Below are 16,151 nucleotides of genomic sequence, written 5' to 3'. Positions count from 1 at the left end.
GACAGTTTACTCATTTTAAACCATTAAAATCATATGTTTACATCGTTGTAAAATAAAACGTCCTTTTTTCCAGATATTTACACTACCGTTGAAAAGTTTGGGGTCATCCAGACAATTTCGTGTCTTCCATGAAAACTCACTTTTATTTATCAAATGAATTGAAAATTGAATAGAAAATGTAGTCAAGACATTGACAAGGTTAGAAATAATGATTAATATTTGAAGTATTAATTTTGTTCTTCAAACTTCAAGCTCAAAGGAAGGCCAGTTGTATAGCTTATATCACCAGCATAACTGTTTTCAGCTGTGCTAACATAATTGCACAAGGGACATTAGTCTTCTAAGGCGATTAGCAAACACAATGTACCATTAGAACACTGGAGTGATAGTTGATGGAAATGGGCCTCTATACACCTATGGAGATATTTCATTAGAAACCAGACGTTTCCACCTAGAATAGTCATTTACCACATTAACAATGTAGAGAGTGTATTTTTGATTAATGTTATCTTTATTGAAAAAACAGTGCTTTTCTTTGAAGAATAAAGACATTTCTAAGTGACCCCAAACTTTTGAACGGTAGTGTATGTTTTTTTATTGTGAAGCGGGCCATCGTACACTGCTCGTGTGACATGTAGGGGAATCTTTGCCTATAAAATGGCCAATAATCACATCAAATATATTACAATAATATCCCATGAAAACAAAAAAGTTCATATCTTGGCCAATATACAAATTTATTAAAGATCATACTGTTGCATTTGCAGTAATTTAAAACAACATACCTGGTGTTTGTTTGTTTATTGGTGTCCTCCCCTGCGTTTCAGCACCCTGGACAGCGCCATTAACACCCTGTGTACGCAACAAACAGCGCTATCCGTCTGAGAATACCTCAAAATAGTTCACCGTGATGCATAATAATCATTGTGAAGCTACTGTTCATTATTTCATGGGCTATTTGGAGTTTCTGTGTCAAGTTTCAAGGCTAAACCCAAATGCAGACACCAGACAAGCTGGCAAGGTGCAGACAAGTCTTTAATTGAGAAAAGCTGGCAGGCATGGGGAGTTGTTGGCTGGCGAGAGTTTGAGGCTTGGCAGAGAGAACCCAGTGCAGGTGATGCAGGAGGAAAACAAGCTGATCCCTGATGATCGCCAGCTGTGCAGAGAGACGGGGGAGAAAGGGTTTACGACCGGACGGACAAACAAGAGCGCACAACCTCGTACTGCTAAGGCTGGACAAATAACAACACCACACTCTCACCAGACAGCCAGGTTACGCAGCGGAGGGGCCGTGACATTTCTAGGGTACGGCATTGCTGATTCGGCCGATAATTACCATGGCAACGGTGGAAGCTTCGAAGCATTTGGACCCGCCTTCCTGTCTTTGCAGCCGCTGAGACATCCTGGAGTTATCTTTCAAACGCATATCGTGGACCACTGAAAAAATTTGATTTCTTCAGGGAGTGCAGTTATTGACAGTGTGGGCGCCGAGAGCTAGATGGAGTAGCATCAGGGGGCGGGGCTTAGAAGTTAAAATGCTCCTCAGGATGATCAGGTTTACTTTTACATCACATTTGTAGCACAGATCCGATGTCTTTGGGAGCTTTAACTTCAGATAAACAATAAATACCCTTCTGCTGCACTTAAAGTTGAACCATGGCCACCTATAGTTGTGTCAGTTTTTAAATTGATTTTGGTACAAAGGAGCAGGGCGTCATACACAATGCAAAACAAATGGCCTGAACAAAAGCAGAGGACATTTTTTGAAAATATTATTATTCATATTAATTAGAGCCAAAATAAACCGTCTGACAAAATCACATGGGGGAAAAAAATAATTGCCAAAGCGCATATGACAATAAATTCAGCAAATGTCCAACCACACACATGCAGCACACCGCGGACTCAAATTACACAGAAACGAAGACACAATTCCCGGAGGATAACCATAATCTGTTTAATCAGCCAATAAAAATGTGAAACACAAGGCGAACCGAGGCGTTAGCTCTCGGATCTTGTTACAACATCTTGTGTTATCTTTAGCTTAACCCACAGCCATCTTTTAAAGGAAAACATCCTTCATCTCCTCTTCCTCTGAACCTCCTTGTTTTGTTGCTTTTTGGCACATTACAGAACAAGCAGGATCATTGGTATTCAATAATTAATCCCCATTTAACTTCATACGGCATGCTTTGGCAGTTCACATTGATCAGAGATTCCAGTCAATTGAATGCTCGGGGACAACCGGATTAATGTAGGAAAAAAAGAGCCATAGAACAAGAGGGTTATCGCCAGCACACAGACGCACACACGCACGCACACACACACACAAACACACACACACACACACATATACATACACACACACACGTGCGTGTGTGTTGTTATAGCATGACATTTGACTGCTCTGTAGGGTGTAATCTAATAGAAGCTTATATTACTAAAGTCATTCCTTATTAGATGTATTTCAGCCTTATTATTACTTACTACTACACTGAAAAAAATGTTATGTTGGAATTACTCAATTCTTTTTAGGTCAGTGATTGCATGAAATAAAATCATCTAAATCCAGACATATTTTTTAAATTGATTGTACTAATTATTTTCAACTAATTTCAGCCTAATTATATTAATATTTTCTGCTCAACGATTTTGATTAGAGTTAACTCAATTATATTAAGAAATTCCAACTAAACCCATTGGGGTTCAGTTTACAAGAATGTATTAAGTAACTTTAATAATTGTTTTTGTTTATATGCAAATCAATTTAATGTTTACATTTTTACATACTAAAATTAAGTTTAATTAGCGCCCGCCTTTCTTTGATCCCTCGTTTTATTTCCCTCGTTTGTGTTTGTTTGTTTCACTGTCAGTCTGAATTTGAGGAATGTGAATAACTAGGGAAACATTATGCAACCTCCCCTGCCACTGCTGCATTAATCTCCTGGCTGAGGTTGATGTATTGCTGTACATTTCTGTCTCGTCATTACCCGTGTTTCTGTTTTTAATATCGGGGGCACAAGGCACGCCGTGAAGCGCTCTGCCACCAACACGACCGAGATAACAATAACACCCCAGCCATGAATATTTCAGTCCCCAAAAGGTGCTATCAGACACAGGGTTAGCTCTCAATCTTCCTTCAGGCACACCTGAGATGCTACTGCGGGCTGTGTGTGTGTGTGTGTGTGTGTGTGTGTGTGTGTGTGTGTGTGTGTTTCAACCAGCCATTCCATTTTTCTTCATTTGACTGAGCAAAAGTAGAGACTTTGGATGGGTAGATTTTGGTGGCAACCCCAGAGGCTAGAAAAAGCCTAACACACTCACACCCAAACACACACACACACACACACAAATACACACACACACTTCCACCTATTCCATCCCTTCACCCCGAGAGACAAAAGCAATAATAAGGCCATATGTCTCCTTGTGGCCCCGCATAGCTCCGGGCCCCAGTGGGCTGCATGTCTTCCCGTCAGCGCTGATGGACGGAGGTGGGAGGTCCCAGTGAGTCATCCTCTCACATTTGTTTAGGGGCCGCGTGACCTTATGGTGCGCACAAACACCTCTCATATACAAACACATGCATACACCGCGAGCTCTTGCATGCTCCAACACAAGTATAGGAAACACACACACACACACACACACACACACACACACACGTGCTCCAGAGGCCATCCATTGTTTCCTGCCATACAAAGAGGACAGGAACACTTTGATGATGAGAAAATGTTCTCCGAGGGGTTTTGGATGATGCACCATGGGGACGTATTTGTGTTTGTGTGTGTTTGGATGTTACAGGGACAGGGAAGAGAATTGTATTTTTGTTTGACTGCGTATGTGCGCCGTCCAGGAGAGCTCAGCGGTGCCCGTTTGGCTCGCCTCTCACGCATGCACAGCGAGCTTGTGGCTGTCATCCCATTTCACCTTTAAACTCGAGGCGTATTGTTGCGATTCTTAATGGGTTCAATGGAAGCGGCTGTATAACTGGCTCTGTTTATTGCAAGGCAAGCGGGCCACTCCATTGTGTGTCTGCAGTGCAAATGGCCGTCTCCTTTCATAGAGCCTTTCCAATGGACGTGGGTCAAGAAAAGTACACATCCGTGTCTCCTGCACGCCGTGTCACTCGGCCCCCACTGCCTTTCTTTCTCGCGTCCCTTTTCTCTTTTGTTAACCTCCGTTCCACGAGGTCTCTCATCTGAACTGAACTGACTTTTTGACCCTGAGTGTTCTCTGCTTGTCACTTTGTGTTCCTTGTTCTTTCCTCGCCCTGCGATGCTCCTGAAGCAGTCCATTCTCACCGACAAAGCACTTTCTATGATATCTTGTCTAAAATGCTGTCAGGAGGGAGTATGAGTGTGTTTAACCCTCCTGTTACCTTTGGGTCAATTTGACCCCATTCAATGCTTAACCCTCCTGTTACCTTTATATTTACTGACATATTTTACCCTTGGGGTCAATTTGACCCCAGCAATTAAAACCTCCAGAAAATTATTAGAATTAATATTGTTTTCCAAGTTTAAGTGTGAGGTACTTTATGTTTGTTTGTTGACTACCTAAATAGCCCTTTAAATATATAAAAAAGTTGATATTTCTTATATGTTTGACACAGTGAAAAACAGCCTGGGGTCAAATTGACCCCAAAGAACACCGACATTAAACATTGAATGGGGTCAAATTGACCCTAAGGTAACAGGAGGGTTAATGACAGGTTATCTTATACTGAGCATGAGTTATGTTTTGCTCATTTCACCCTGTCTACCGTGTCCTCTCCTTCATCCCTGGGAGAGACGTTTGAATGCCATGGATATAACCAATCAATATGTCATATGGCCTTTTACTTATTGGAACATTCACTCATCATATCTGTGAACACCGTTGCACATCTGTTGCTACAAATCCAGTGTGTGAGACTGTTTCACTGTTACTGACATGTATTCTATCATGATTGATTGTTGGTATATACGTTCACTTTAAAATAGCTTGTTATATTTTTAGGATGTGGGAGATTTCCAATAACTTCCATTTTAGTGTAAGCATTTTAAGCCACTTTGACGCAACGTTTTCTCCAAGTGGTCCATGTTGCAGGGCCGACCATTCATTGTATTAGTTATGTCTTATGGCACATTCAGTAGTTTCAAACTGTCAACAAACATATGTGTAAGAGTGGTGTCTAGTTTGTGTAGCCAAGATCAACATTCCCGCATTATAGAAAATAATGTCCACAAAATGGCAAAAGATTCATATGCAAAATAGTACATAGGTCACAACGGCCAATTAGAAGCAAGGCCCCTGTTAAAGTAAGCTTTGGCAAGTTGACAAAAGATATGATTATTGGATACATGGTTTTAAATTAAAAAAATTCTGACCATGTCCTGAATTCCCCTCTACATGCTACACATATATTTCAGTGAAGAGCTGTTAAGGACTAATTCTTGACGTGTGCTTTATTTTGAAAACACAAATCAGATTTGTTTTTTTCTAAGCTTAGAGAGAAACAAATATATTTGAGATTTGCAGACTATGGAAATTCAGTGTCCTCGCCTTTTAAGCCCATGTTCACATTTTCAATGACAGAGCTCTCTTTGATACAACGCCCCCCCCCCCCCCCCCAGACCCCACAGGTAGCCGTCCTCATGGGCCCAGATCACATGGAGCTTCGGTGGACTCAAAGTGACTCAGAGCCTTACATCTTTTATACGCGTAACCACATCACTCTGTATTTACGCTATCAGAGAACAAATAAGCCAATAAATATACAAGTATCCATATATTTTGTTCTCTTTTTGTATACATTTATTCAACACACTCTAGCTGGCATCAGACATGACAGTGACTTCAAAGAGGAGGGGCTCCAGAGATTCAAAGGGACCTCACGCCAGGGCCTCGAGCACCAATGGCCGAAGCCCAAAAATGGGTCTGTTGCCAAAATCCTGAGGGCAGGAAGAAATGGCTGCTGCATACACATTCACATTGGCACAAGACAGCCATCCACCAAACACTGCAACAAGAAGAGAATAGACCCAACTGCACTGGACAGGGGATCCAACTTCCTTTTCCCACTACCTGCTGTGTTCGGGAGAACCATAGCGAGCAGTGGGTGTTTTTCGTCGGTTGGCGATCAGATCCACTTCTGCTTTCCCAAAGCGGTTCCAAATCTCCACTCAACTGGTCGGCAACTCTGATCTCCAGACCGGGAATGTGGAGCGCTCACAGGCTCCTCGGCAAGGCAGCGGACCGAATCCCAGTCATGCAGCTGTGCCGGTAAAGGCTTCCTGTTTCAGCTTCCTGTTTCGGCTTCCTGTTTCAGCTTCCTGTTTCGGCTTCCTGTTTCAGCTTCCTGTTTCAGCTTCCTTTTTCGGCTTCTCTGGGTAGTCTGAGGCACCCGAAGCCGCCGTTGTGAAGATCCTTTTTCGCGATGAGGGACATGAGAGGCACTGAACAGGTTCTTCAACCGGCAACTTTAAATGCCTGCTTGTGATTGGAAGACAGCATTACCCATGTAGTCCAGAGGGAGGAGCCTGTGTGAGTTTGAACTTTTTTCAGTCAGGTCTTCTGCAGTCATCCCAGATTATGAGTCTTCCACCCAAACCTGATACAGTATGTATGTATGTGTGTGTGTATGTGTGTGAGAGAGTGTTTGTGTGTGTGTGTGCGGCTTCACTATGAGATAAAAGAAAGTCATATAAAATGGCTCTGATATACGCGTGGGGCGACTGTGTGTGTTAGCAGGTCCGTCTTTCAATCAGGGGAATCGGCGGCTCGATCCCCGCCCTAGTCGATGTGACCTTGAGCAAGACACTTAACCCTGAATTGCTACCCGTAGTCATATCTACGGTGTATGAATGTAACATGTAAAGTCTCTTTGAGTAGCTTAAAAAGCGCTATATAATTGAAATTATCATTAAGAGATTTTAGAGGGGAAAAAAGAGGGACTGTGTCCATGCCATTGATGATTCAGTGTCGCTGTAACTAAAACATAAATTCCCCTCACAGACAGTGATTCGTTGGGCAACAGTTGGTGGGCAAGGCACACACACACACGCATACGGCTGTGATGAAGCCACATGAAGCTTTGCTGGTAGCTCGTCCTTTTTTCTTCTTCTTCTTCCAGCAAAGTCAGGTGGGAATTCTGACATGAGAAGGGCGTATAAAAGCCACATCCATAGAACAGGGATACAAAATGATAAAACAGAGCGGCCTCCTCTGCTGTAAATTCACAGCTGGCATCCGTCCCTGTGAAGGAACAGGTTAATGTCGAGGCGAAGGAATCCTATTGATGTGTGATCGGAGGTGAGACGGAGAGATTGATCTGAAAGTGAAAGACAGCATGAGGGGAAGTGGGTAAACAGTGGATTTTAAAAGGAAATACTCCCTTTTTCTCTCTTTCGACTAGCCTCTCTTGGGCGAGATTACTGTTCCCATGGCAACACAGCTGATTGCATGAACATTTTTGTGGGCGCCATAGCAACGCATTACATTATACTGGAGTTAAGAGCCTCCCTGCATGTGTCCTTATGTTGCAGGTTTACGTACACGTACAAGTCATGATGACACACACACACACACACAGAGGCCGCGACTGGTGACATGGGTCGTCAGGGCGGCAACACGTCGGACCTTCTCAGGCTCCACCAACAGCGCCTTGATCTTTTTGGTTCCCTATTCAAACTGAGAATATGTTTAGGAGACTAATCTCATGTTGCAGGCGCATCACAGCACTCGTAGAGCGCTCGCCAGCCGGTAAGCAGCAATAAGCATTTCAAGGAGGCTTGAGTCATAGTGTTGGCTTACTTAGGTCTGTGTGAGTGTGTGTAAGCGTGTGAGTGTGTGTGTGTGTGAGGTGGGATATAAATACAGTCAAAGACGTTACAGTTAGAGGTACTGAATGTTCTAGTAGGAGGTACTTGTGATAAAATCTTGGGTAAGTTTCAGGCCCCGTTGCTCATCTGTTGTCTGTGTATATTTATTCACTGGTGAATAGTTTTATTGTCTTTTTTTCAAACTATTGGTTGGAGATGATGGTGGGTAAAATGTGCACGGCACCTCCTTTAAAAGTCTGCACACGCACACACACACACGCACAAACACACACACACACACACACACAGCTCCTCACTCCTTGCATTCAGAAAATATATTTATTTCTCCAGTGGATTGTTTCAGAGGCAGAGCGTCTCCATGGTGATGGCAGCCCACAGATCAGGACGAGTAAGGGAAGGAGGCGGCAGAGAGAGAGAGAGAGAGAACGAGAGAGAGAGAAAAAGAGAGAGAGAGAGATGATTCCAGCTTATCTGCCACTGCTGTACACTTGTTGACACACATATATGCTGATGTGTATTCATACAGGCGGTTAATACGCCCCATTCCTCACTCTCTCTCACATGTTTCTCTCCCGGTGTCTTTGTTGCTCTCACAGCCTCCGTCTGCTTCTTTATGTTGCACTAAGCTGCACATAGGGTCGTATATTATATAACTTTGACAAAATCTCCGTACCCACTTCCTGGTCAAGATACCAAGAGTGCATGAAACATAAAGGTTACTGCTATGTAGTAGTGGTTGTATTAGAAGAAAAAGTAATACAAATAATACAAAAAACATACTGTACATAAAAAAGATATACATGTACAGTGTTACATTTATATTATAGGAAAGCCATTTGATGAACGTGGGTTGTGTGAATAAGATAACACTGAGTTCCTCTGGCAGATCGTTCCACAGTGTAGGTGTTGAAACAGTAAAGGCTTTGTCCTTAATAATCGAACTATATGGCAACATCAGGCCGGGTCCTGAACCTTAAGACCTTAAACCTGCTAAATCAGTATTTTCTGTTAAAGGAATAACACGGAATAATACGTTTAAAAGTAATTCAACATCAACGAAGCAAATGTGTACAAAAGCATACTTTAAAACCAGTTGTAGTCAGATATTAGGTACAGTCACCTCCAGATATGTCCTGTATCACATAACACATTTAACAAAAGAACATTTCACTGCTGAATATTTGACCCCCTAAATAAGTCACTACAAATACCCCCCTGTATTTTAATGTTCAAGATATTTGAGAATATTTCTAAAATAAGCCCCCCCCCAATATTTTACACTAACAAATAATGTATTCTTAGTTTGTATATTTTTTCTTACTAATGAGAAATTTGCTCTCAAAAATGTGTTTTTTGCATAATAACACAGATATACCTTCATATGCTTCCTGCCCAGCAGACAGACCTCCGTGAGCTAGTGAACAAACCGCGGAGGAGCATTCAGCGGCTAAAGAGCCCCATTTCCCTCAGGAGTTGGTGAAGAGCAAAACGGAGCAAACAGGAGAGTCAATATTGGACTTACGCTCACTCGGTGGCCAGAAAGATGACTGTTAAAAGTGTTTCTGTGGATGTGTAAATAAGCAGCTGTTTGCCAACGCGTAGCCACAAAAAACTTTGCTCATAATATGTCAATGTTGTGTTTACAGACTGTTGTATTGAAATGAATGAAAACAGTTTTGAAGAACATGTTTATACCATCTTGATCATCAATTTCATCACATTAGTGTTTGTTGTTTTAATGACCTTGACCCATATCAATATTGATATTGATATTTCTGTCCCCCGACTTTAAATGTCATCCTCAGGTACCTCATGAATGTGACATTTGAAGGCCGTAACCTGTCATTTAGCGAAGAGGGTCACCAGATGTTCCCCAAACTGGTAATCATTCTTCTAGACAAGGACAGACAGTGGGACAGGGTGAGCATCTTCCCTTTCCTCTCCACTTCGACCCCTTTTTTCCTTTCTCCTATATTTCATTCTTCTATTTACTCTTCTTCTCTTCTCACATCACCGTGTCTCTGAGTCCTGTTCTGTCGTTCTCTCTTCCTCGAGTCTGTCTTCTGCCTTTATTTCCCGCCCAGTGTTTTCCCCCCTCTGTGATGGTTTTGCCACGTCTTCCTTTGGAGTGGAAGTAGCTGTTACAGTGTATATAACTCCCACTCACTCCTGCAGGTTGGCAAGTGGGAGAGAGGCTCTCTGACGATGAGATACCATGTGTGGCCTCGCTTTGAGCTGTACTCTGCGGCGGAGGAGCGGGAGGATCACCTGTCCATCGTGACTCTAGAGGAAGCGCCGTTTGTCATCGTGGAGGACGTGGACCCACTCAGTGGCACCTGCATGAGGAACACCGTGCCGTGCCGCAAACAGCTCAAACTCAGGTGATCATTTAGACTTTGGAAAACATGTATGAGCTTTCGTTTCCATGCTTTCCCTTGTTAACGGACATTTTAGTTTTTAATGTGTGAATCCAGGACGAACATTGTTGCGTCACATGCTAAAAATAGAACAGTTTTACTGTTTATGAAATTTAGTGTGAGACATATAGATTTAGGCAATTCAAAAATATATTCAATAATCAATATGACTGCAAAATAAGTTATTAAAAACCTTTCTGGTATACTATTTAACCTTCTGCATGTATAAAATACAATAAAACCTCCTGCATTGGTAGTTTAGCAGAATATTATTTAAACTGTGCAGAAATTGATCTTTGTTAAAAGGTGATAATAAAAGGTGATGATAAAAGGTGATGTTAAAAGGTGATAATAAAAGGTAATGATAAAAGGTGATGATAAAAGGTGCATGTATGTGCAGAGACAGACATGATTTATCTACATTTTCCTTGAATGTCCCTTTTTTGTGTGTCTTGTGGCTCCCTTGTTTATTATCTTTCTGTCACTTCGGCATGGTGTATTAATTCTCCCATTTTTCTTTGATCACTTTCATCCTCGCAAAATCTCTCAACGTCTATACTTTTGATGATGTGCTACTGCTGACTAGATCATTGTCTTGGTTCCCATGACTGTTGTCCGCCCTCCTCTGCCACTTCACCCTCTCTCTTTCCAATGCACCTTGGTGTGTGGTAATGAATTTTCTTCAATGGCCTCGTTTTCTATCACTGGCCTACCTGAAATCTCCCGAAGGCGTCATACATACCCTGTCCTTTCTCCCGTTCCCCTTTTCTCCTTTAACAAAATAAACATTTGGCGGTAAGCCAAAGACGTCGATGTATTTTGTTGCTGAGAGATCGACTGATATGAGCATGATTACCAGCTAGCAAAGTCAGCGTGTGAATCAATATTGTGAATCAATAGCAGCATCAAACTGCCAATAAAAGGTGTTTTGAAAAAGTGTTTCACTGCAACCACGAGAGGCCCATAAACGTGCTGACATGAATTCGGAACCAAAATATTATGCTCGGTGGGCAAGATTAGCTGTGGACACGCAAAGGGACACACACAACTCACTCACACACACATTACCGATCCCTTGATCTTCTGGCGGAGATAAAATTTCGATTCTTTTTTTTTGTATGTGTGCTTATCAATGAATCAACCTGCTGAAGTTTTGGGGTGGAATTAAAACCTGCATACTCTCTCAGCATCTTTTAAAACAAACGTGTATTCCATCTCATTCCTGCTACTCTGAATCTGCTAGTTTAATGGACCTGAACCCAAATAAACTTGTACTCCCGTGCCCTTCTATTTGCTTGTTGTCCTCTCTGTGCCGCCGCCCAGCAATCAGACTGGCGATTCAGGGATTTACATCAAGCGCTGCTGCAAAGGGTTCTGCATTGACATCCTGAAGAAGATCGCCAAGGCGGTGAAGTTCTCTTACGACCTCTACCTGGTCACCAACGGCAAGCACGGCAAGAAGGTCAATGGGACGTGGAACGGCCTGGTTGGTGAGGTGAGGACACGACTCTGTATTTTCCACATGAACCAAATGGCCTCGTTTATTCCACGTGTCCTCGCTGGCCCTGTTTCACTGGTACTATTTTTTATTTCACTACTTTCTTAAAGGCGCAGTGCATTCCGCATGCCTCAATGACGACATGCAACACTATTTGCAATGAAAGGGAAGAATGTGTGGAGAGATTGTCAAAAAATAATTGGCTTCAGGTTGCAGGAGTCAGATTTAACTGTAAAGTGAGAAAAAGTTGCTATTTCAGACGATAATTTGGTTACCGAGCTTCCCTCTCTCTTTGCATTTGGTTGATTCAGCCGTATGGAGGTCATTTTATAAATGTGAAACAACAGCTACGGATTAACATGTCTTAAATCTAATTCCGTTTTCATTTATTCATTATGCCTTGTGTTTATTTATTCAAAATTTGTGGGTATGTTTGTTGTTTTTTCATTCTCATCACTTTTGCCGCTTTTACAGCAGTTTGTAACTTACTATTCTTTATCAAAAAAATTACTACAATGCACAGACCAAATTGCTTTGCAAAATGTTAAAAAGAAAATTAATATCGTAAGTAAGTTACGCCAACTGGTGAGAGTGTTTTGGTGCCCGTGGGAATGGATTTTTCATGACAGGACTATTATATGTCACTTTTACGCTGTCTTTGTCAGCCATTTGTCAGGCCGAGATTCCGATCAGGACTCAAAATGCTGAGGCGTCAGTGAGCAGTTTAATAATCAAAACAAAAACTCTCCTAAGAGGTGGAGGCTAAATAATGTACGAAGAAACCAAACGCTGGATTATGAAAACTATAACAAAAATCGCTCTTTCGAGGTTGGTAATCAGTTTCCAAAAAAGGCTCGGCGGCTATGAACGTGGCCTTGGTGAACGACCATGAGACGAAACACTTTGGCACAGGACAGAGGGAAGACGCAGACTATAAACACATGAGGGTAATGGGGAACAGGTGGAAACAATCAGGGATCAGGGGAGACAATCAGACCGGTGACACATGAGGAAGGGCAAGTGACCTGAAACGAGAGGAGAGTTAGACTTCAAAATAAAACAGGAAGTTACGAGACAAAAACCCAAGACAAGACAAGCTTCACCACGGTGTGACAGTACCCCCCCCCCCCCTAAGGGCCGACTTCTGACGGCCCAGGCAGTTCAGGATGGTCCTTCACAAAGTCTTCTATGAGGGACCGATCCAGTATAAACCGGGATGGGACCCATTGACGCTCCTCCGGGCCGTACCCCTGCCAGTCCACCAGGTACTGCTTGCCCCGACCACGGTTGCGCACAGCTAATAACTTCTTGACCTTGTAGACAGGACCCCCGTCTATTACTTCAGGAGGAGGAGGGGGCGGGAGGGGCGGGACCATGGAGCTCTCCCTGACTGGCTTGACCTGACTGACATGGAATGTCGGGTGGACACGGAGAGCCCGGGGCAGACGAAGGCGAACCGCTGCAGGCCCGATAATCTTGGTGATGGGGAATGGCCCCACGAAGCGCGGTGCCAGTTTCTTCGAGAGGCCTTTGAGGGAGAGGTTCTTGGCTGAGAGCCACACTCTCTGGCCCGGCTGGTACGCAGGGGCGGGTCGTCTTCTCCGGTCGGCGGCCCTTTTGACCCGGTCTCCTTGGCGGATGAGGAGCTGCCGGGCGGCCGCCCAGATACGTCGGCAACGGCGGACCATGGCGTGGGCGGAGGGCACAGACACTTCCGGTTCCTGGTCCGCGAAGACAGGAGGCTCGTAACCATACACACATTTGAAGGGTGAGAAACCTGTGGCCGAGGTGGGCAGGGTATTATGGGCATACTCGACCCAGACCAGGTGCCGGCTCCAGGTTGAGGGGTTCTGGGACACCAGACAGCGGAGACCGGTCTCCAGCTGCTGGTTGAGGCGTTCGGCCTGGCCGTTGGCCTCCGGGTGATAGCCTGACGTGAGACTCGCCGTGGCTCCGATAAGCCGACAAAACTCCTTCCAGAAGCATGACACGAACTGGGGCCCCCGGTCGGAAACGATGTCCCTAGGGAAACCGTGGACTCTGAAGACATGGTTAATCATAATCTCAGCTGTCTCTTTGGCTGACGGCAGTTTGGGCAAGGCTATGAATCTCGTCATTTTGGAAAACCTGTCCACCACGGTAAGAACCGTGGTGTTACCTTCGGAGACCGGGAGGCCCGTGACAAAGTCCATGGAGATGTTAGCCCATGGTCTGGAGGGGATGGGGAGCGGTTGTAGAAGTCCCATACGCGGCCCAGAGGACGTCTTATTCCTGGCGCAGACCGAACAAGCCCCAACGTACTCCTGGACCTCCCGTTCCATGGACCGCCACCAGAACCTCCGAGAGATGGCAAACATGGTCCGCCGAACCCCCGGATGACAGGAAAGCAGTGAGGTGTGAGCCCAGTGGATCACCTGTGGGCGCAGCTCAGCCGGAACAAACAACCGATTCTCAGGGCACCCACTAGGTGGCGGACTCTCCCCGTTTGCCTGCTTGACCTGCTTCTCTATTTGCCAAGTCACCGCTCCAACCACACAGGTTTGTGGAAGGATTGGCTCTGGTTCCTTGGCAACAGGCTCGGGGTCGTAGAGACGTGACAAGGCATCGGGCTTGACATTCTGGGACCCCGGCCTGTACGAGAGGGCGAAAGAGAAGTGGTTAAAAAAGAGCCCCCACCTTGCCTGGCAAGAATTCAGTCTCTTGGCTTTACGTATATATTCCAGGTTCCTATGGTCGGTCCAGACGATAAACGGGTGTTCAGCTCCCTCAAGCCAGTGCCTCCATTCTTCCAAGGCCAGCTTGACCGCCAACAGCTCCCGGTTGCCGACATCATAGTTCCGCTCCGCCCGCGACAGACGCTGCGACAAGAAGGCGCAGGGATGCATCTTACCGTCCTGTTCAGACCGCTGGGACAGGACCGCTCCAATCCCCTCGTTGGAGGCGTCCACCTCGACCACAAACTGCCGCTGGGGATCAGGCATCGTGAGGATGGGAGCCGTGGTGAAGCGGGTCTTGAGGTGCTGAAAGGCTGCCTCCGCCTCCGGGGACCAGAGGAAGCGCACCTTCGTGGAGGTGAGTGCATGGAGCGGAGCTGCTATTGCGCTGAAGCCTCTGATAAACCGCCTATAAAAGTTCGCAAAACCGAGGAACTGCTGGACCTTTTTGCGGCTATCAGGTGTGGGCCATTCGGCCACAGCGCGCACTTTAGCCGGATCCATCTGCACCCTTCCAGGAGCTACAATGAAGCCCAGGAAGGAGATGGTGTCGGCATGAAACTCACTCTTTTCTGCCTTCACATAGTCTGTTTTCTAACAATCGTTGGAGAACCTGGGACACATGCTTTCTGTGAGTATCTAGATCTGGTGAGTAAATGAGAATGTCATCCAGGTAAACGTACACAAACAGGTCTAAGAAATCACGGAGTACGTCATTGATCATAGCCTGGAATACAGCTGGGGCATTGGTGAGTCCGAAAGGCATCACTAAGTACTCGTAGTGGCCGCTAGGAGTATTACATCCTGTCTTCCATTCATCTCCTTCTCTGATCCTGACTAAATGATAAGCGTTGCGTAAATCTAACTTGGTAAATACCTTGGCCTGTTGCAGTTGGTCGAAAACTGATGTCATGAGAGGTAGGGGGTAACGATTCTTAATGGTGATGGCATTGAGGGGGCTGTAATCGATGCAGGGTCTAAGGGAGCCGTCCTTCTTCCCTACAAAAAAGAATCCGGCCCCCGCTGCTGATGACGAAGGACGAATAAGCCCCGTCCTCAGCGATGACTCTATGTACTCTTTCATGGCTGCCTTCTCCGGCCCAGAGATGGAGTACAACCGACCCTTGGGAATGGGGGAGCCCGAAACCAGGTCTATGGCGCAATCATAAGGCCGGTGTGGGGGAAGTGACATGACCTTGGTCTTGTTAAAAGCCTCTCGGAGGTGGTGGTAGCAGGGAGGTACGGCGCTTAGGTCGGACGTCTCAGAGTCTGTGGCAGAGGTAATGGAAAGGTGATTAATGGAAGGCATGTTAATCCCCTGGATAGAAACAGGTTTGCAGTGGTCCGCACAATCCTCCCCCCACCCCATGATTGTCCCCGTCTTCCAGTTTACGTGGGGGTTGTGCTGACATAACCAAGGATTCCCCAGGACTAGAGTCTGAGAGGGCGATTCAAATAAATATAGGTTCAGGAGTTCCCTATGCTCCTGGATCTGCAGTTCCAGTAGTTCTGTAGTGTGAGTGATCCTGAATAGTTCTTTGCCGTTGAGGGTCCTGACCTTGATGGGGCTGACCAGGGGTTCCGATTTTAACCCCAAAGTCTCCGCCAAACCCCAGTCAATTAGGTTCACATCGGCCCCGGAGTCTATGAGTGCCTTAAAGTCCATAGTGGTGGCATGGTGCGTTACCTTAACTGG

At 45.1% G+C, this 16,151-nt stretch overlaps 1 protein-coding gene across 1 annotated transcript in view; it reads left to right on the top strand.

Annotated features, from left to right (window-relative positions):
* The first annotated feature begins 5,789 nt into the window (after nt 1-5,789).
* Nucleotides 5,790-16,151, top strand: part of grin2bb (glutamate receptor, ionotropic, N-methyl D-aspartate 2B, genome duplicate b) — a 38,589-nt gene continuing 28,227 nt past the window's right edge. Inside the window, exons 1-4 of the mRNA XM_056410394.1 lie at nt 5,790-6,528; nt 9,632-9,746; nt 10,002-10,207; nt 11,567-11,738. Of these exons, the coding sequence (XP_056266369.1) occupies nt 9,639-9,746; nt 10,002-10,207; nt 11,567-11,738 (486 nt within the window). The 5' untranslated portion in view covers nt 5,790-6,528; nt 9,632-9,638. The remainder of the gene's footprint in view (nt 6,529-9,631; nt 9,747-10,001; nt 10,208-11,566; nt 11,739-16,151) is intronic.

The sequence above is a fragment of the Pseudoliparis swirei genome, chromosome 24 (genome assembly GCF_029220125.1).
Source record: "Pseudoliparis swirei isolate HS2019 ecotype Mariana Trench chromosome 24, NWPU_hadal_v1, whole genome shotgun sequence".
Lineage (NCBI taxonomy): Eukaryota > Metazoa > Chordata > Actinopteri > Perciformes > Liparidae > Pseudoliparis > Pseudoliparis swirei.
This window is presented reverse-complemented; position numbering and strand designations above follow the sequence as displayed.